The 22986-nt window shown below is 35.5% G+C and overlaps 1 protein-coding gene across 9 annotated transcripts in view; it reads right to left on the minus strand.

The window, feature by feature from the left end:
• The window catches only part of SORBS2 (sorbin and SH3 domain containing 2), a 95000-nt gene extending 72631 nt beyond the window's left edge, over positions 1-22369 (minus strand). For 5 of the 9 annotated variants that reach the window (XM_063076460.1, XM_063076453.1, XM_063076451.1 and 2 more), the window contains exons 1-4: positions 22360-22369; positions 17459-17551; positions 12792-12818; positions 12426-12550 (exon numbers count right to left, since the gene is read on the minus strand). In XM_063076460.1, the coding sequence (XP_062932530.1) occupies positions 12426-12550; positions 12792-12818; positions 17459-17551; positions 22360-22369 (255 nt within the window). Of the gene's footprint in view, positions 1-10988; positions 11481-12425; positions 12551-12791; positions 12819-17458; positions 17552-22359 lie in introns of those variants that run through there. The other 4 variants (XM_063076450.1, XM_063076449.1, XM_063076454.1 and 1 more) reach the window with 3 other exon arrangements.
• Between the last annotated feature and the right edge of the window lie 617 nt (positions 22370-22986).

Here is a 22986-nt window from a genome sequence, read left to right on the forward strand (position 1 = left end):
AATTGACAATCTGTGCCATAAAATTTTGAAGTATTTTTGCCATTTATTAGAGACTGCTTATCATATAGACATATTTAAATGATATAATATGTATGGGAAATATATACTGGTATCAGTGGAAGACAATTGTGGATACACAAAATAAAAAATGTATTTGGAAATTTCTATATTAAAATGGCTCAGCAAAAATAATTCCCAAAACATCATAGGGGTAAATTTCTGTAATATAGATTAAGATTATTTATATCATTCACTCTTACACAGCAAATGAATTCAAAAGAGGTAGCTGTTAGAGAAAGAGGAGCAAGAATTAGCATCATGTGGTCAGTAATCACTTATGTGAAAAACAAGGACATATGAACTATGCACATAGGACACACTAATATAAGTCAGTGAGGAAATTTATTATCTACCAGGTATTAATACTGGGTTAAAATTTTTTTAAAAAAAGGTTCTCTATAATCTAATCATAACCATACTATGATGTATACTTATCTAAATTTCTGATAAGTTCTTATTTAGGCAATTCACTGTACAACTCATTAGCTACAGTAACACAGTTAATCATAAGTAAACCATTTTAGAATAACCATAAGTAACTCTAAAATGAATGAAGAAAATATAAGTGAATTCTTCTAAGTGGGCTTATGAGGATGACTGTGTAGAATTTCCCTGACAGATGGTATAGAGTAGGTTTACTAATCAACACCTATGCGAATAAAAATGCTCAGCTACAAAATGAGATGGCAGTCAAGAAATCAGTCTTTTTTTTTTTTTTTTAAAGGTGGAGGCCAAGGAGGGAAGGATAATTACATGCGTGATGGCAGGAGTGATTAACGTGGTGTGGTTAAGGTGGTGCCATCTGTCACAGCAGAGCCCCAGCTCGGGGAAGGTGTTGCAGAGCGGTCAGTGGTGTCAGGGTTACTGATGTGCAGCTCAGTGAGAATGGCTGTGGCTGCAGAGGACTCGCTCTTGCAGCGGGAGGAGAGCTCGCCCAGGTGGTGCTCTGCAGGGTGAGCCTGCACCGTGGGTGTGCACAAGGCTCTCGGGAGCTAGGAGAGGGTATTTCTATAAACAACGCGAAAGGCTCTGGGGTTTATGCAGGCATGAAGACCCCAAATCATCAGATGATGGCAGGCTAAGTGATGGCAGGCTGGAGGCACTGCCTGGTGAGACAGTCGTTTGGTTAAAAGGTACCACAGAAGAAGGGCAGGAAGAAGAGGCTTGTGATGTGGTTTGTCTGTGTGTCTTGGAAGCATTTACCTCCAACACTTCGGCAGTTAAGTTCTCATTTCCCAGCTGAGTTTGAGGAAAAAATAATAAGAGGAGATATAAATTATCCAATTAATAAACATCTCTTTTTGCAATGTGGCATAGAAGGCAAAGCACTGGTTTTATTTGCAAGCACTTTAAGGAAATACGGTATGTTCAGATGGATTAAGTGCCAACCCCATGGTACAGAAAAAGCACAAGACCATGAAGAAAATGAATTTAGTCAGTGTTTTTTAGAAACAAGACCAGTTTTCACATAGCACTGCAATGTAATTTTGGGTAGGGGCTTGAAAATTTTGGCATAATGGAATTTTTTCCTCAGACGTTTGAGTTTTTATACTTGACAGTGAAAAGATAGCGGAATTAGTTTGCCCTTCACTAGAAAATTTTGTAGAATATTTCTCCCTGCTGGCTGCCCCCCTGCCAACATGTTCCTAGAATATAAATTTAGTTTGCCTCAGGTTTTCCTGACTTAGGGATCTAAATATTGACCAAACTACAATCAACTAAGTGGAAGGGGTATTTTGTTTCTTTTCCATTCATTGATATTCTTCTTTGATTTCAATACAAAATACCAAAAGAATTGAATTTAAAAATATCCTAGCAGTGCAAATAGAGGTATCTATGTGTGAAAATAATGTGAAAACAAAAAGCAGCCACTGATAATAGTTAGAATATGTCCTAGTAGGTTAGAACTACTGCGGGTATTAAATCTTAGGTAAAGGAGAAAGAAACTGAAGGAGAAAGAAAAGGTTAAATATCTCTAAGACTATATACAACCCAAGAGCTAAACATGGTGGAAGGATTGTTTGTAGAAGGAAAAGAGAAGATGGTCTATTAAAAGTTTTTGTAGTCACCTGTTATAGCCTTGATAATGACTGATCACCCATGTCAAATATGATGATAGACATCAAACTCAATATAAGGGAATGAAATTCTGAAATAATTTTTATCCCTAATTCTCTCTACCTTCCAGAGTAGAGGTTTCTTTGGAGTGGTGCCACTTGTAAAATAGATAACTAGAAGTATTATGGGATATTAGTGCAAAGATGGGTAATGAATTAAAAGAGAACTGTATAAACTTAGAAATATCGCCTAGTAGATTTATTTAAGTGGTAACACCATTGGCCAGCCATAATTTTCATAATACCTAATGTCATGAAGGATGTTGGCCCCATAAAAATTATAATTATTCTTTTTCTTCAGACTTTTGAGTACTTAAAACATCCACCATAAAAAAGGTCTGTCTGGGTTATAGATCCCTTAGAAATCTGATGAAATCTCTTGATCTTTCTCTTAGGAAAAAACACCAATTCATGTATACATAAAGTTCTTTGTAAACTTCAGGGGTTCATAGATGCTCTAAAGCACATCCTTAATCTAACAGGTTAAGAAACTCCATCCCTGGATAAAAATACATTTCCCTATTCCATCTTTATTTAATATGCTTTTTTGTTATTGTTGTTTAAACACAGTCATTTTAAAAGTGATTCTTTTTTACTGTTTATGGCTTTAAAATCTATAGAATTAACTGCCAGAAATCTTAGTTGTCTAGAACTTAAAATGTTGTAGTAGGAATGCATGTTTTTATTAGTAAATGTTTATACTAATTCCAGATTTTATTAGAAGTGAAACTCTAGTATTATGAAACTATAATAATTATAGCAATATATTAAAATTTTGCTGCAAGTTTGAATGGAATTCTGTATAAAGCAGATTTTGAGTAATGTCAATGGAATTTCTAATAACGCAGTTTCACTTAGATAGTTTTCGTATAACATGAATCTCTTTTTGCTTTGTTTATGCTAAGTGCAAATTCTGTTAAATAACATAAATCATACAAAAAGTTTCTAGTTATCTGCTCAAATGAGATCTTTCTCTTTAAAATTAAAAGGAGAAATCTAATGACTTGAACTCTCATGGGACTGACTTGTCCACATCTTTTGAGTTGCACACATCAAAAGTTAGAGTATATACTTTCTAAAATCACCATTGTCATGGGTAATATGACCATTAGTTTGTTTGCACATAATTGTGTCTGGTAATGGTCTTTATGCATTTGTTTTTCCAAAGAGAATGTCCACAGAAAACAAAACTATTTCCCCTTCTGAATTTCTTTCACCACCTTCTGACATGCTCACAATTTTGAGTGTGTGTGTGTAGGTAACAGATGAAATACCTCTTGATTAGTCACAATACACTTAAATTTCTATGGGTAAAACTAAAAAGTTCAATAGTCTACTGGTCACCCACACAAAAGCTTTGAAATATCTTGCTATAAAAATGCAAATTACTTCTTAAACTACTTGAAGTCCTTTCACAGGACCCTGATGTCTACATTAATGAAATGGCCTCTGGACACGGGAGGAGAGAGAATCATGTTACACATGTTTTCCCTGAGGAAAACGTGAGAAATGCAGCAGGAAATGTGTGAAAAAGGGAAGAAAGAAGTATTTTCTCCATCCGGACTATCTTGAAGTAGGAAAAACTAACTTTAAACAAGAAGTGTTTGGTTTTTGTTTTCCCTACTGCATTTAGCGGTAGAGAGATGAGTGCAGAAAGTCATCCTAATCGTTTTGTATCTCCTTCTTTTCAAGATCATATAAGGCTAAGGTGTTTGCATATGGATCAAGAATGACCAACATTTGTGAATATAAGTTGCTTTTTACTTTCCCCAACTTTTGAGCTATAAGGCAGGGGAAAATTAGAAACACCAGCTTGCTGGTGCCTGGTCTTCTATAAAGGCAAGGGGCAGCACTTAAACCTTTACATACTTAATAAAATAAAAGAGCACCTGGTTATTCAAAATAACATTGAGCCTTTTGCTCCAAACAGATTCAACCCAGAACTCTAAGCACAACCTGTGGATGAAGGACATCACTACATCAAGGTTGGGGTTCCTTGAGGAATTAAGGAGAAAGGGCACTCAAGGGAGGGAAGCAGTAGATTGGGTTGGATGTAGCCATTGCAAACTCAATTGTGTACCATGGGCCAAGAGTGTATCTGGAATGTGCAAATCAAGCCAGGTGTTAACTAACAAGGAATGGTGAGAACTGTGGACAGAATGAAAAAGGTGTGTTCCCCCTAAAAGCAGGTGACTTGCCTATAACCTTTGACTTGAAAGTTGTCAAAAATGAAAGCATATTCTTTCCAAAATCACTGCTGTTGTGGTAACACAATCATTAGTTCTATCATAAACTACTGAAAATTAAAAATAAAATTAACTCAGTGACAGCCACACCATATCTATCGTCACAAGCCCCCAAGCCATCAGTTTCTTGACTCAGTAGATGTAGAAGCTAGAGATGAAAGAGAGGGTAGTTGGATGTGAGCTTGCTGTGAAGCTGGGATACAGAGAAAGAGTGTATGGTCTGGAGGGGCCAGGCCTAGGGTGAGGTGAGTAAAACACAAACTTAGGTGCAAAATTTAATGAAGCAACAAAAACCTCAGTAATCGATGGAGATAAATACTATTTTAATGCAGTCAGAAAAAAAAATCAATGCAAGAAAATCTATACTGAACGAAATATCAAAAATTTAAAGAAAGACCAGTTCCAAAAAAAGCAGAAAAAAAAAAAAAAAAAAAAAAAAGGAAGACCAGTTCCATGCCAAGCCATATTGGATGCTGAAAGAAAAAAGAAAAATTTGTGACTGGGATTTTTAATGGAAGCAAACTCATCAATAGTAGTTTAAAACCTACGTTTTGCTGTTCTCATTTTCATTTGAGGGAATAGCCATGTTTGACAATTTCCACTTAACCAGTGATGATCTTAAATAATATTTAATTCATTTAAGATAAAGTAAACATATAATAAATTCCATTTTGGTATAAATAAAATGTTTAAACTTAAAATAATGTGTGAGTTTTAATGAACATACATTTCAACTTTCCAATATGTTGTAAACAACTTAAATGTTCTAGAAAACAACTCATTACAATGCATAAAAACATATAAGTAGGGGGATATGTTTTTCTTTCTGCCTCAGGCTCCAATCGGCTTGACATAGAACTGTGGTCTAGGATTTTAACATCTCCCTCTTTAATATCTTTAATCACTGAACCTCATTTTTCAAAGAACACACGAGATGGGTATTAAATATCAAGCAAAAGAGATTTGACAGGTTTTTGCTCTCTGGTTTTCAATGGAGGTGACAAGTTATATAAAAATCAACCTTACCTCCCACCCCCACTTCTTTCTATAATCTGCCTCTTCTCTCATAGCCTTTCCAAAGGGGGTGGGGAGGAAGTGCCTGGAAGCTGTGTCTGTGCCCAGCAAAACCATTTTGCTGGGCACAGCTGACTGCTTAGGAAGGGGAATAACTGAACTAAAGTGGGCCAATCGAGACCTGATTCCCTCCTGGGATTTTGAATTATATAACACTGAAGGTTCCGGTTAGGTAGTCGTGGGATACCCAAATGCAAGGAGACAGAGATTATCATGGAAATCCACAGGCAACCTGGACTAATGAGATGACAGAAACTAAGAGAGGAGAGATAAGGAACTATGCAGCTCCTAAGACTGAGAAAGAGAGAGTAGCTGCCTGGTCATTCCTCAGTTTGCCTAAGGCCCGGCTGTACTGCTTGCATTTCAGTGATATGATATTGCCCTAAAGCCTCATGATAAAAACCTTTTTAGCCAGAGATCATGACAGCCATGTAGTTTCTGCCCAAGACTTGGATGATATGTGATCTAAAACGGTCAAACAGATTTGGGCGCATTAATGGAATGTGGCATCTGAATCAGGGGAGCAAATATTTCTACTGTACTCCATGGTATTCAGATCAGGAATATGAACAGGGTGTCATATTTTAAGAAAACTGATAGAAGATGGGTTTCAAGAGTCAGACTGTATGAGAAAAAAGAGGCAGCAGAGCCTACTGCTAGAGCTGTGGATCTGGAGTCAGACAGATCCAACTGGAGGAGGCAAGTTGTTTAATTTCCCTTGGCCTCAGTTTCCCCATGTGTAAAATATGGGCATTAATAAAATGCATCTCCTAAAGTTTGTGACAAGTGAGATAATGTAAGTAAAGTGCTTAGCACAGTGCCTGTGTATTGTAATAACTCTCAAGAAATGAGAGCCATTTTAAAAAAAAGTTAAAATGCTTGGAAAGCACAAGAATGCTCTGCACAAGGCAAGGAGCAGGGCAGAATATGATGACTTGAAAACTACCATATAGAAGAGGAAGAAAACATCAACTCTTTTATCCCATGGGATGAATATGTAGAAGTTAAGAAAGAAAGATTATGATTCAATATTAGAACTACTTTCTAATACTTATATCTCAGAATCACCCAAGCACTGAATTGCTGCCTCACAAAGTAACCGAGTTCTCCATGAAGTGTATTCAAGAAGAGGTTGAATGCCCTTCTATTGGGAGACATTAAAGAGGGGATTCTAGATGATTTCTAAATATACATTGGGCTCCCAAATATTCTGTAATGTTCAGTTATCTAAACACACACACATCAGATGGAGAAATTTCCAAAAACTTGATCGACTAATAGCATAGCAAATCCACAGAAAAGAACTTATGGGATGTTGTTTGGCCATACTAATGGACTACATCAGTGATCAGGGCTGGTGTTAATGAGAATGGTCCAGAAAGTTCTGTACTTTTTCTATCTGCAGTTCTGTACCTTTTCTGTCATTCCACACTGCTGACATTTATTCATTACTGTGCATCCCTTAACTTCTACATATTGGTCCCATGGAGCAAGAGAAATGAGTTTTCTCTCTCTTATATGACAGTCAGGAAAATTCCCCTTTGAGTCCTTAACATATGTGCAGTAGCAGCTGTGAAGTAAAGCTTTGGCAGATGATTGATTATGATGTTTCATAAGAAAAGGGTCAAGTTATCCTCCTGAAACAAAGGGCATAGCACTCCCAAATGCTGTAGAAAATTGTGTGGGGTGTAGATTTTTGCTGTCTTTCCAAAGGGTCTGGCTTATACCTTCATTTATCTGACACTGAGAACAATGTGATGTTTTTAGTAACAGGATATCAGTTCACACAGTAACAGAAGGAATAATATATCTCATTTTGTGGTCTATTTTTAGAAGGTAAATTAAAACATACACAGTTTGTAAAACAATATGTAAAATCATCAAATATAAAGAGAATTTCTAACAGTGGCCTGTAGTTTTCTTCTTAAACTAATGGTCAGACTTTAATAATAACCACAAAAACATGTAAACTTCCAGAACACTAAAATTGATTTTTCACTTCTTAGAGTATTTTAATTTCTTGGGTTTACTAATCTCTCAGGAGACCAATTCTTTATAATGGGGCATATATTTGGCTGAACCACATTATGTGTAGCTGACAGTGCTTGGCATTTACTCAGACTTGATGGAATGTGGAATGTAAGTATCAAAAATAGAACGGTCAACATGTGACAGGTCATTACATGGAAAATGAGACTTGAAGTGTATCACAGTAGTCAAGATGTGAAAACAAACTAAATGTCCATCAATGCATAAATGGATAAAGAAAATTCAGTGTATACATACAATAGAATATTATTCAGCCCTAAAAAGGAAGGAAATCCTACCATATGCTACGACATGGGGGAACCTAGAGGACATTGTGCTAAGTGAAAAAGCCAGTCACAGAAGGACAAATACTGCATGATTCCACTTATATGAGATATACCTAAAATAGTCAAACTCCTAGAAGCAGAGAATATAGTGGTGGTTGCCAGGGGCTGAGGGAAGAGAGAAATGGGGAGCTGCTATTCAATGGGTATATAGTTTCTATTAACCAAAATGAATATGTTCTACAGATCTGCTGTGTAATATTGTGCCTAAAGTTTACAACACTGTACTGTACACTTAAAAATTTGTTTAGAAGGTAGATCTCATGTTAAATGTGCTTACCAAAATAAAAAAAAAAAGACAATTAAAACTGCAACAGCTTTATGACACCTTTTGACAAAGCATTATAAGACGACATGCTGTCTGTCTTGGAATAAATTGCTAGTCTAATGATATGAACTTTTATCCACCAGTTAAAAAAATGATGTATTGCTGAAAATACATTCCTTCTCTCAATCAGATGCATGATTTGGAAAAATGATGTTATTTCCCATGTCCTCACTCATAGTGGGTGCTAAGAGAGATGGAAAGAAAGAATGAATGAATGAAAGAAAGAGAAAAGATCAGAATAATATGTTGGTCTTTCAGAAGGAGAGAACAAATCCATGGTTACTAGAGGTGGGAGGGGGAGAGAAAGAGAGAGGGGTGGGGTGAGATTGGGTAAGGGGCATAAAGAATAATTATGATTTGTAATAATGAATATGCTAATAACATAGATTTGATCAACACAAGATGTGTACAGGTGATGGTAGTCAATGTTGTACCCCCCAAATTATGTATAATCAATCATGCTTCAATTAAAAAAATAAAATAATTAAATGAGAAAAGAATAATAACAGCTACTGTGTGTTGAGGAATTATTAGGTAGCATGCACTATGCTAAGCTTCTTATATGCATTATCTTATTCAAACTTTGCAGCAGCTCTATGAGATGAATGTTATTATTATCCACATTTTACAGATGAAGGAACTGAGGCTCGGCGGGGTGAATAACTAGATGAATGGTCTCATGTAAATAACACCTAGAAAGATCTGACTACCCAACTGCTCTCCTCCAAGTCTCTCTTAAACCCACTCCAAGAAAGTCCCCTTCCCCATTAGGTCAATGGTAAGTCTTCAGATCTCATCTTCCACTTGCCCTGTCAGCAGCATTCATGCAGTTAAACATCCCTTCTCCTCCATACAATTTCCTCACTAGGCTTTTAGGACTCCATATTTTCCTGGATTTCCTCCTTCCTTAGAGGACGCTGCTTTCAGTCTCCTTTGCTCATTCTTCCTCCTAATGTTGAGGTGCACTTGGGCTCAATTGTTGGGCTTCCTCTTTCTCTATACTCACTCCCTGGTGATCTCACTCAGTCTCATAGCTGCAAAAACCATCTGATGGTTTTTGATGATGGCTTATACTGTATCTCCAGCCTCCTGGACCTTTCTCCTGAACTCTAGACTCCTATCTACCTGCATATGTGACCTCTGCATGTCAATGTCTCACAGACACCTTAAACGTTATCATGTCCCCAGGGGAACCTCCTCAAACCTGCTCCTCCCCCAGCTGTCCAGTCTCAGTTGATGGCAATTCCAGCCTCCCAGTTGGAGTCAACCTTGACTCTTCTCTTTCCCTCACATCTCACGTGCAATCTGCCAGGAAATCTTGTTTGTTCCGCACTCACTATGTGTTAGCACAGTCTGATTCTCACCACCTCCACTGCTTCTGCCTTGCTTTGAGCCACCATCATTTCTCACCTAAAGTTTTGCAACAGCTACCTGACTGGTTTGCCTGCTCTCCTCCTTGCCCTGCTATCGTTTGTTCTCAACTGAGCTACCAGAATGATTTGGTTAGAACAGAAGTCAAATAATAATAGTGGTAGCCTCAAAATCCTCTGATGACTCTCATTTTATTGAGAGTAAAAGTTAGAATCCTTGCAACGGCTTACACGGACTTCTGTCATCTGTCATCTGTTACCTCCAACTTCACCAGCCATGACTCTATGCCTCACTCACTTGTGTCTTCCCCCACTGGCTTCCTTTCTGGTCCTCGAACAACCCCACATGCTTCAGTCTTAAATCCTTCACACTAGATGTTCCCTCTGCCTGGAATATTCTTCCACCCTTTAAAGCTGTTCTATCTTTCCACTGAGTCTATTTGACTACCCTATTTAACATGGCCTCTGCTCCCCACATCTGCTTAGCACTGCTTAATTTAATTTCCATAGAGTAATCTCCTTCTAACATATGTAATTTGCCTATTAAAGTTTTTATTAATTTTTGTTCTCCCCCATACACACACAAGATTTTAAGCATCAATGGTTTCAAATCCAGCTCTGTAACTAGAACAGACTAGACATATAGTAGGTGCCTAATAAATATTTGTTGAATGAATAAAAGTGATAGGACCTCAAATCTTAACTTCCAGATCATGCTGATACTCCGGGGATTGTGTATTTAAACCAACTGTCTCTGGTCAGCCTGGATAGTAACAAAACCCATGGAAAATAAAAAGTCATCAAATTTATGCCTTCAAACATAATAAAACCATTTTGAAGAACCAAACTATGTTAGATGAGTCAAATGAGTTATACTCATATCTGTTCCTGTGACTTCTTCTACTCCTGCGTCCTGGAGTGACACGTCCTGGGACAGATAAGTCTGCTCTCTGACACTAGCACAGCCCTATCTGTAGAGCATTAGCTTGATTTTGCTCCCTCAGACCTTCCTGAGGTCCTGAATCCCATTTCCCATTGGGCCACAGCTGCATGTTTCCTTATCACTAGTGAGTAATTACTTCCACAATGAGAGTCATCATACTGGTCCAGAGGACAAACTCTGCAGCCAGACTGCCTAGGTTTGTATCCTGGCTCTGCTCCTTACCAGGCTGGGTGACCCTGCAAAAGCCTATATGTGTATGTGTGTGTATATATGTATACACACACACACATTTAAATTAAAAGATATTTAGAAATTTACTGATGAATTTATCAGGGTTTTAAATTGGAAAACAGTTTCTTTCTCCTTTCCCTTTCTGCTTGGAAACTAACAAAGCAATAAGTTATATAAGAAGCCCAAGCCAAAGAAGTTAGGGTCTTTACAATACACATGTAAGAAGAGACTGGAAAATGTAATGTACCACCCGGCAGTCTGAGGACTGAGAGGCCACGGCAACTGCAGATTTTTGTCTCTCTTGCTGAAGAGGTATCTTTGTAGTCTCTGGAGAAAGCTCAGGTATCTGTTTGTGGCTTTCAGGATCCTGTCCTGAAAGGGGAGCTATCTGAATGGAAAGAGACACTGTGTGTATCTCAGGCACTGGGTTAGGGGGTGGTGAGCAAGGCCTTTTGAGATATGATGGTACTTCAACAGGTTTGGAAAACTCTGGAGTATTAAAGGGGATGCTACTACCTAGATCTTGGTTGTGAGTTAGTTTCAAGGTAGAAATTCTCCGAGTTTGAGAATCTTGCATGTAGTCCTCTTGTACAAAAGGGGTATTGATATCAGCAAATGGTGCAGGACCTGAGCTGGAAGCTGCTGGTAGTGGGTTAGTGATTTTTTGTGTATACGACACAGTTGTATTAGACTCTTCAGAATATACAATCGTCTGGCTGGAATCATCATTAGAATACATAGCTCCCTGAAGAGGTTTTTCGTTAGTAAAGTACTCTGTACAGGCAGGTATTCGTATGTTAGTTACTAGTTGGTCTGAAATGTCACCCTTCGTGTGTTTGGTTATCAAGGAGCTGTAAGAACTCTCTTTTCTGACTGGTGGAAGGGGTGCCTGGATTGCAAAAAGCGTTCGGAGAAAGAAATAATGTTGAAGAAAAAACAGAGAGAAAGTCAAAGTTAGTCATAAAGGAAAACAGTGTCAAGCCTGTCCTTAAAGAAGGTGAAGCAATGGATACCTTCTTATTATGCTATACATGTTGCTGGCTAGATTAAATAGTAATTTTCATTCCATTTCAAATGTATTTAAATTTATCAATAGTTGTCCTCAGGGAAAAATCATGTTTTAAAAGAGATTACATTATAAAGTTTGCCTCCATCTACATTCTAGGAAATTATGTTAAAAGTGAACATATGTTTTCTTGGCATATTTTTAGAACATGAGGTATATAATTGGTTTATTTAGTCACATTGTTTTATAAACTTTTTATGCTTGTGGCATAATTTTACTAGTACCTCCACATTATAGTTAACAAAATCAACAGTTGCATAACCCATATTTATTGAATAAATAATGCATTGCTGACCTTGTAGCTTTGAAATCCAAAGCATCAGCTGTCAGCTTTTTAAGAATTAGAATATATCTTAAACACTAGGTTAGAAACTGACCTACTTTTACGGGCTTAATCAGAAAATCAAAAACAAAAAACTTTTCAACTTAAAACTTGTTCTCCGTGTTGTAAATACAAGTCTGGCAAGAAAAACAAACACAATAGCAAAAACATATTAAAAATAAAACATGTATCAAAATATGCACACTAGGAAAGAGATAACTAGGAAAGAGTTTCTACAGCAGTAGTCTAATAACTTGCTTTAAAATAACACAGTAGGCGAGAGTGTGCAGGATTACCTGAGTTGGTGATTTTTTTTCTTGTAGGTTTGGTCGAACACTTCTAAAACCTTTTGCTGCAAGAGAGGAATATGTAGCATCTCCGTTCAGTGTGTCTTGATTTCGATCATTGTAAGATCTCCAAGCTTTTATTAAGGGAAAACAAATTGGACACAAAAATATCTACGTTCACTTAAACGTTTTTTTATAAAATTTATTTTTATTTCCAAAATCTAAGTATTCTTACTGGAAGTTTAATTTAATAAGCATAACAGTATACGGAATTTAAGTTTAACATGAGGTCAATAATGTAGCTATGAATATGTTAAAAAAGACCAAAAAAACTCACAACAAATGTAACAGTTATTCAGAATATTTTTTTTGTACCTGGGTCTGGTGACTGAGAATCATGCCCTGAAAGAAAAAAAAAGTTGACATTAATACTAGGATGAAATAAATGAATACCCAGTAAAAAAATCACTTGGCAAAGAACCACATTCATTATTTTTGCAAATGTTATCTCAGTTCTAAAACTCTGGGTACATCAAACATACTAATGGGAGGTTTGTGCATTTATTTTTACTTCAATTAGGATATTATTCATTAAATATCTATAATACACAATTAACACTGATTTTTGCCCTCGATAATATTGCAATATAACGTTAGTCTTATTATCGCCCAAGATGGATGTATGAATCTCTAAATATCAAATAAAAGGATCAAAAGGGATCTGGTCTGTAAACAATGAATGCTTCTCCTAGCATTAAATTAAACCACCAGATTCTTAGCTTTCAATGCCGTGCTGTTACTAACCACATTTAACTCTTGTGTTAGATAGAGGCCATTTATTTGCAGTTGCATTTTTCTACTTTAAGAAATTATATATGTGTCTACCATATTATTACTCTCTAGACTTTGAGTTTTCTTCTTATTGCCATTTAAAAGTCATTTTATATTCAAACTTAAAAGGGTTGTTACAATACAGTGCACTGTCTTTCAGCTAGTAAGCTGTGGGAAATAAGTTTTAGTACTAACAAATTGTTTTTGGTAATGCAATTGGAAAGTGGCTCAATAGTATATTTATTATCAATTTTACTGGAATTGTACATTCAAGAATCTTCTATATGCACGTTTGAGGTCATCAGTTTGTATCACTTGGTTCTATTACACCACATGGTCAACTTCACTTGCACTCATAAAGCCTTAACTTTGGAAAGATCCCTAAAGGCCATTCAGTCTAACCTGCCATCCAGTTCCTGAATTCCTTCTGTGTGCCTCCTGGGACTATTATTAAAATGCTGTTATTTCAATGCCTGATAGAACTGATAGGCTCTTTGTTTTCCTTCTAATTTGGGGAATAATTATTTTGGATCTAAACACGTAAACTTGGAATGATAAAACCAGATTGAGAAACACAAGTATTTGATTTTTAGATAAAATATTTGATATGGATTCTTTCTAATCAATGAGCTACCCCTCTGTCCTCTACTAAAAGACCTGGCTTGACATAGCAGACATTAACTGTGCAGAGAAATGAGAAAGGAGAAAAATGGCCATGGATTAAAAAAACTGCACGATGAACTAGCATTTTAATGAAGCTTATGCTGATGATTAAAGTCTACTTTTAAGTGGGTGCTCTTTAAGGATACTGCAGTGCACAACATTTCAGTTTCTTTAAAATAAATCCAGTCATAGATATTTAACACACACAGTCCTGATTTGCTATTTTATTATAGTCTTCAGAGACTCTGAAAGATAAATACCTTCCCACTTGGATACTGGTCACCGTACCCCTGCTTTTATTTTATCCCTGTCAGGAAAGTTTGGGAAAGGGAGGACATGTATGGTTTGGATCCATGTCAAGTAAAGAGAATATAGGTTACCAAAAAAAAAAAAAAAAAAAAAAAAAAGAGTGGAGCAGGTGATGCATGGGGAAAATGGTTTTGCCTCAAATCTTGAACATTACTGTGAAAAAACCAAGCTACGATTCTAAAAATCAAAGTCCTTAATTTCTAGGATACTTTGGTAGATATCATTGCCTCTCTGAAACTTTAAGGATTACCTAATGGGATAGGCTTATCCTTCCCCTGGTGGTTTTGCATGTGAATATAAACAGGCTCTTTGAGAACTGAGAACTATAAATGCTCTTCCCTAATACAATGAGCATTCCCTGTGTCCAGGCACAAACTCGTGGATACCTGTCAGAGATGCTAAGACATCTCTGGCTTGGTGTCAGGGGTTGGACTGGACGCCCTCAAAGGTCCTTTCCTTTCAACTCTATGATTCTAGCTTTACAGTTTTTATGTGCCTGTGTTAGTGATACCTGTCATATCATCAACTCTACTCTCAAGTTTTATTTAAATTCCTCTTAACTGATGTGCTGTATTGCCACTATCACTTGTATTTTTCTTGAAACTTATCATAATTTTTAACTCATAGTTCATTTCTTTAGAGGTCTCAAGTGCTTTGCAAGAATTAATTTAAACATCAATTAAATTCAAGTGACTAAGTGAGTGCCTACCGTGTTTCTAAGTACTATAATAAGCCCTTTCATTGATTTTCTTTATTTACTCTCATTTAATTCTGACAAATCCTTGTGAGTCTGGGAAATGATTAAGTTCTCAGGGAGGTAGGAAAATGACAAGTTCTATTTATTTATTTTTTTAAGAAAGGAAACTTGAGGTACAAACAGACTAATTTTCTTAAGGGCACAAAACACACAGGTGATATTGGCAAGACCTTGACTCTTGGTGCAGTGATCCCAACACGGCAACACACCATTCCTATCAACGTTACCTTAGAAAGTCAAGTGCTTTTGGTGAAATAAAATGTATTTCAATTATTTCTTTATAGTCATTGTTTTGGTTCTTACTTTGGCTTAAAACATCAATGTGTCCTATGATGAATTGTCCACTGGGATTTTACTTCTTGTAAAAGGAAAAGAGAAAGACGGACTCATACTATGTGATCTGAGAGCAGTTTGTGGAGGTAGTCTAGCCTTTGTGTAAAGGCTGTTGTATTTCAACAATATTGAATGAGATAAATACTTATTAACTCTCTTTTGATTTACATAGAGACACTGTGTCAAATAGTTCTTATGGAAGATACTACAGATTGCAACTGGGCATAAAGAATGCTGATTTCTTTCTTCAAAATGTAATTAAAACTTTTCTGAAAAAGGGATCATAACTTATGTATCCAATTGATACAAAAGAGGCCTGTTTTTAAAGTAACGATTAAATTCAAAATTCAGGAGACTTTATTCTCCAGAAATCTTACTCCTAGTGATCTAAAATGTAAAATGGCCCAGAGCCACTACACACTATTATTGTTGAAGATTATTTCATATTCCTGAAGTATTAAGTCTCTTCTGCTATTTTGATTCTGAAACAATAAGTCATTTCTATTAAGTTGAATGATATGAAATTTCTGATATTCCAGTTTTGACTCTCCAAAGTGGCAATCTATAGAGTTCAATCTAACACTATTTCTTCAGTGGTTACTTTTATAAATAACAATTTGGCACTGTTGAAGCAACACCTCATTCCCTACTGTGTGCATGAATGGTCCACATTCCAGTAACTTGGATTGGGATTTTACTTGGTTGAAATGTCAATGATATTCATGGTATAGACATTCCAGTTACATGATGTCCCTGGGCTTTATTTTCTTACTTTCCTTAATTCCCATTTCCCTGAGGTGTCCAGTGTAAACACTCTGTAGTTTTTCAAACACCTGTTTATGCACACATGAGCAAATATGTACAAATACATTCGTAGAGTTTTTTTTTTTTTTTAAACCAAAATGAGATCATACTACATACATTGCAATGCAACTTGCATTTTCTTTTAATTTAATATACTATGGAAACCTTTGGCCTGGAATTTAAACTTGGACATTAAAATTCATTTGTGGATTGGGGGTAATGGGCAGGAAGTAGGATCCTCCATACGGAAGTTTTATTTTTTTCCTAAACTACCCAACAAGTCTGGGTAGTTTAGGATCAAGTGGCTTTAAAGCCTAGGACACCCTGAGTATTAAGCAACTGCAAAATGTACGTGGGTAAAAGACAGTGCTATGCACAGTGAGAATTAAAATTATTTCAAGACTCTCCATCTTTATCCCGTTTCTGCTCCCAAACCCATAAATATTAAAATAAAAAACAAGAAACCTCCAAACTGTAACTAATCAAGCAATAATCAAACCAACCAACAGCCAACCAACCAGTCAACCAACCAGTCATCAAAAGGTTGGGGTATATTTCAGGGTGTAGATACACCGGGGTTGCTGGCTCACTTGCTCTTCTTCCACAGCTGCAGAATGTGCCTGCAAGCTTAGATAAGTTACAGCAAACATTTATTATAAGGAGATCCACCTTAGTGGATGCTAAAATGTCACAACCCCCAATCATTTTCTAGAGTATATTTATATCTGTGGGTGTGTGTTAATCTTATTTGGTCAAGATTTTAATATGTTTAAAAATATATATTAGAAGGGTCTTTGCTAATTGGATTAAAGGAAGGTTAAAGTCTCTTTCAAAACTAATATTCTATTCATTCTATTTGCAAACTTTGGTGAAGAAGTGCGTTAGTGAAGATTCAGTTCCCAGGAAATCCTTCTTCCTGACCCCCTGGACCTCCATTGCCCCAACAGTTTTTAGGTAAAAAAAAAAAAAAAAAAAAACAGCAAAAGGAACTATGAGTTATCCTAACAAAATATTATGTTACTTTACTTGATGAGACGACAAAAACTTAAATAGTTATTATTAACACTTGCAGTTACTCAACATATTTTTGGCACATGACTGTGTTTTTAATTGGATTTTTAAAATGCTTCTACAAGATATCAGTTTCCTTTGGATTTTTATTTTTAGAACAAAAACGGTCAGAAGGGATAGAAGCTATTCTCCAGACAAGAAAAATAAGAACTTGTGGGGCATCCGAAATGTGTTTACAGCCACTTAATTCATCCAAACAAGATAGTTCTGGAAAGAGAGAAAGGTCAGGTAAAGCCATTCAAGTGTGACATTCTGTGAGTTAGTGATATTATACCTGCAGCCAATAGGTTTGGAGAACTTTGAACTCTCTTCACAGATGTTAACGTAACAGACATGGCAGCACGTTTGCGAGCACACCCACCGCTATCTGGAAGCAAAAAAATGATACAGCAGAGGCCAAGGCAACAAAGAAAGCACATGCAATATCGTGCATTTTATGTGAAATGTGCCAGACATCCATGAGAAAGATGAACAGTCAGAATTAGTAACCATGGAATACATTTGCATATTTCTCGCCCACCCCCAAACAAAAACCAACAAAAGAAAAGGAAATGCCAGGGGTCTGTCTTAGAAATAGATATCAACACTTTAGTAAAAGAATAGAAGATTTTACATTTAATGGTTTACGGTTTTTGTTTATTAAAAACTTAGGCACAGAACCCATTTTGTTTGTAACATTCAAATTCAATTCATACTAAATCTGTAAGCTCTGTAGCTAGCTTTTAGAGTCATGGGTTATCTATATTTCAGGATTAAAGCTATGGCATAATATACTTTTGTATCTGTCATTTAGGTTTTACCATATTCTAGCTATTATGATTTCTAAAGACAGCTTGAATAATTTTTGAAGTAAAAGTTATTAACTGAGATAGGCATGATACATTTGATATACAGGATTCATAAAGAAACACACAGCATTATGGAAATTCCATGTCTTCTCTTAGTTACTATTAGTTATGGAAATAATTAGCCTAAGTAAAATCAAAGACAGTATTGATATACACTATACACAGTACTGAAATAACCATGTTTAAAAAAATAAATTTATTGCCTTTATATTTTTTGAACAGTATGCATATCATGATTTATATATTTACACTTATGCAAGTCACAATTGAAGCAAAACTAATGCGAATGCACCAGCCATTTTCATGTGCTGTGAGTTTAGACTTTAAATTTGGAAGACAAGTCTTCTAAAATTGGAAGGTTGATGTTCTATTTATGAACAGATTCCAGTTCCAGTTCTACATTCCTTTGTAATATGGCATGTGCAATAAATAGTTTTGCTCATTCCCCTCATTTTGCTCAGAAAGTCAAAATAACTTAAAAGTCTTTCTGAAAGTTATGACAAAAAAAAAATAATATAAAGACCAATAAGATAACATAATCATTATGTATTGTCACATGCTATTCCCACTTTTTTCTTTTTCTTTATTTTATAGGAAAAAGTATCCAGTTTGTTTACTGGACATGAGAAAATTTAAATTAGTAGAGAAGGTTGGAAGTATGATTTGGATTAATTATTGGTTAAAAAAGTCACAAATACTAAGGTCAATATACCTCAAAATAGGTGGAATGATTCTCATAACAAAATATAATTTCTAAAATATATTTTTTAAATTAACAGTTTCCTAATGTAGAAAATAATTAAACCAGAAAACTGACTTGAAACAACATTAAAAGAAAATAAGACATATGAATCAAAGACTATAGTTAAGAAACAAAAGAGAAAAACCCAATGGTAGAAACTTACAAGTGAAGGTAACTTCAAGACAGGCATCAATAGGATTTCAACAAATGCAGAAAATGGGAAATTGTGAGACAAGTGTGTCTGATAAAATGGAGGTAATGTTATTGAACACGGCGTTAATAGCTGTGAACTGGTCTAAAATGGTTGTATAGTCAAGGGTGTTGAAAGCGAAAACTGACATCACTCTAAGAGTGATTTTATTTTCTAGTTATTTTTAATTCTGAACATGTAAAAACAACTAGAGAGATAAAAACAGAAAATTCCAGAATGAGAAAATCCAGGGTCAGTGGTTAAACCCATGGCATTCAACATGTGGGTTGATATGGCCTGGGCCACCTTAGTGGATTCACAGGGGCGTCCCATTTTAGAAAAAACACAGTGGTATCTGTTGGATGCTGAACAAACTCCTAGCTTGAGGTAGTTCACCGTTTCCATGTAACAGATTGTGCTATATTCCTTTTGATGACATCACATTTTTGAAAAATGGATTTTGGTGGTTGCTATAATAAAGAGCAAGTGCCCTGTGAAAATTATATTGGACCAGTAAATGAGAGTAACCATGTACAATCTAATTCTAAAGTCTGAGAAGTTTTCATTGTACAACAAGCACACACATGCCATTAATAAGTAATTGTGGTTATAAAGAATAAAATAAAATTATTATTTTTCTTTCAATTATGTGCATTATTTTGCAAATGGCTTGTAAGTTGTTGGAACATAAATACTTAAGTAATTATTAAGTTATTAAGTTGTTTGCAGTTAACTACTTAATAAATAGAAGTGTTCGGTATTTCATGTGGCCTAGGAACACCATAAAAAAATCCCTGTAAACCAAGAAAGTTTGGAAATCTTTGGGTTGAACAATTTATGTATTTCAGGCAGCTCTAAGACTTAGATCAAATAAATGGAGAATCTGTCTTTATTAACAGTTTAATAAAAAGCTTAATTCAAAAAGTTGAGGCATTTGAGAAATTGCTGAAACAGAGAAATCCATTATATTGTTTCTACTTATATATCAATACGTTCTGATATTCCTTAAGATATATTTAATATTTCAAAATGAGGATGCTGTCTTTCATACTTTAGTTCATCCTAAAGAATCCTAACTCTGGTCTCACCTTCATTCTCATTAATGACCTGTAGCCTTGCCAGTTTACTCTTCCACTGAGCTGCAGGACTCCTGGAAGCTCTTTCTACTGCTAGAAAACACTTATATGGGTAAATAACATACAACGAATTATTTGATATCTTTCTCTCTCTCATTTCCTCAATAGCTAAGACATGCCTTAGATAATGGGTCACAAATTCTAGGAGTGGAGATACAACATGTTTTATATACTTTTCTACATTGTTTAGATACTTTAAGTATGAACAATGAACCACACTCCCCTGGCTAGTTTATTGTGTATTTGATTAAAAGCAAAGACCTGATATAAAAGATTTCCTTTAACCTTAGTGATTGACACACGTACATTTAAATAGTAATATATCTCTTTAATGATTGGTAGGTAGATAATGCAGGCCAATTTTATTAATTAGCTATTTAGGAATTAATTCCTACTTCATTTTGTAAATGTGGAGACAATGCTTTCAACTTCCTAAAGCAATATTTATTATAAGTCATATGTTTTAATAGCAACATTGTAATATTACTTGGGGATTTTAAACAAAGGGTTTTGGTTACTTCTAATAAATTTTTTATGCATAAGTTTGAGTATCATATTTTACATGCAAATATACATTAGTGTAAATTCACCCACATAAGCAAAATAATCATACGCAAATTAGCATTCCTTCTGGAGTCAAGCTCCCTCTTATAAATGAGAGGATGTTTTAGTGGGTTATATTCATGCTGCTAAGCAGTAACTTGGCTTAAGAATTCCAGAGCTCTAAACAAGTTTACAGATTTGTATGCACCTACTTTGCTATTAGGGATTGAACTATAAGAATAGGAAGATCAATTATTGAATGTGTTGTACATGAATACAGTATTTTAGTATAATCATATATACATACCTCTGTCATAATAGGGTTATAATAAATAGGAAAATCAGCACTCAAAAAAATGAGGGATATTGGGAAGTTATGTTCAACTTAAGTCTGCAAGGAGCTTCCTCAGAACACGCAGTAAATATATCTTCATGACATGAACATTCTGCTGAAGTGACTTTGCAGTTACTCAGCATGGTTATCCTACTTTAGCTGTGGCTCTATTTGCTTCTGCAATCTCCTTTGCCTAATAATATTTCTTCTTTCAATTCCCATGTCTAATACTGACATCTCCAATTGTCCAAATGCCTTTACGTGGTTCATTTCCATGGTTATAATTCCTCGTGATTTCCAAGCCTTCCTTCTGTATTTTGACTGTCTGCAATCTTCTCATCTTGTTGCTTACATGTCCACATGTTGACTGCATCCCCTGGAGCCAGCAGACATGGCATTTGGTGAGGCCAGTTAGAGCAGGTCTCTGCAAAGGGGCAGCCACAGGAAGATGGACAGTGGCACATGTCTCTACACTTGATCTAGGGATTAGATACTGGTTCTCACCAGTGGCTGTTAATCCCCCCTCCAGGCACTTTGATAACAACAAAAGACAGCAACAAGGCAACCAGCTAGATGTGAGAGAATATCTTGGGCTGTTCTTTCTCCTCTGCCATGGGGTGCCTGGCTAAAATGACCTTACAGTGATCTCTTGTGGATAGGACACAGTATTTTTTAAACACAAGTTACAAAATATCAATGAGAAAGCTCTTTTCCTGCATTACTTAATACTGTATATTTCAGGGGATGGGAAGGTGAAATAAGCCAAAATATTTCTATGGTTGAAAAAATTCATATGTACACAGCATGTATCACAGACACTTTTAAAATTAAAATGTATACGATACAGAGTTCAGAGGCATCGATGATGTTAAACTGTTTGGAGATACCGTTCTCACATCCAAAAATACAATGCTTATCACTTTATGTGTGTTGTGACTACAGATTAATTAAACTGATTCTGGATAAAGCTTTGGCACTCTATCAGCTGACTGTCAAAATAAAGAGTTTATAGAATGGAAAAGTTTAAATATTTTCCACTAGAGCAACTTGCCTTTGAATTTAGCCTATCTTAAGTGAGGGATTTTAAATGTATAAATGCAAATGACATAATACCTCTTCCTAGCATTTATGAGAGTTAATTTCAAAATATGATTAGAGAAAAATAGGAGTAAGAGTAGGTAAGGGAAAAAAGATTCTACTTCTGTTGGCTATAAGATTGGAGCAGAAAGACAAAAAATTAAAGTTATGGATCTAGACTATATATCTAATCAGAAACTCACTATCACATTTGGAATCAGCAGAGTGCTAAACCAATGATTTAGGGCCAAGATGATTTTTAGAGAGCAAGGCTAAAGAGTTTAAAACTAACAGAGATAGCGTACCTGTATTCATTTTGATCTTGGAGAGTTTGTTATTAAAGTCTTCAGTTTTCCTGTAGAAAAAAAATGATGCATAATTTGTTCACTAGCATGTGGAAAGTGTGCTTTTGTTTCTGGTGTACCTGTAAGTTAATATCATATTATCATTAGTCTTAATTAAATTGAGGTTTAATATGGTGGGCAGAATTTATAATTCTGTTCAAGTTAAATTTCAGTTATTATTGGTCCTATGGTCATAAACTTATGCTTTTGTTTAATGATTATCAATAATGGATGAAAATGGAGAAGAGTTTCTTTTTAAAAATTAAATTTCTTCTACAAATATTTATAGGAATTTTTTTGTTCTCTAAACCTGAAAGGATCATTAGTTATTAAGTATCCTCTTCCAGAATTTTAAAAGGTACCCTGGTACTTTAAAATTGTTGTCTTACATGTGTGGGTCAGTTCATTACCAGGGTATATATAATGTATTTAATATTTTGAGAACATAAGAAACATGAGATTCATGTCTATTTTTATCTAAGACAGAGGAAATAAATGTGCCTAAAAACTCATTTCTGCTTTAGTATCAGGCACTGTGCTTTTTCCCACTGAAGTGTTTGACTGATGCATAGCAATTGAGACTAACTC

The sequence above is a fragment of the Cynocephalus volans genome, chromosome 13, assembly GCF_027409185.1.
Source record: "Cynocephalus volans isolate mCynVol1 chromosome 13, mCynVol1.pri, whole genome shotgun sequence".
Taxonomy (NCBI): Eukaryota; Metazoa; Chordata; class Mammalia; order Dermoptera; family Cynocephalidae; genus Cynocephalus; species Cynocephalus volans.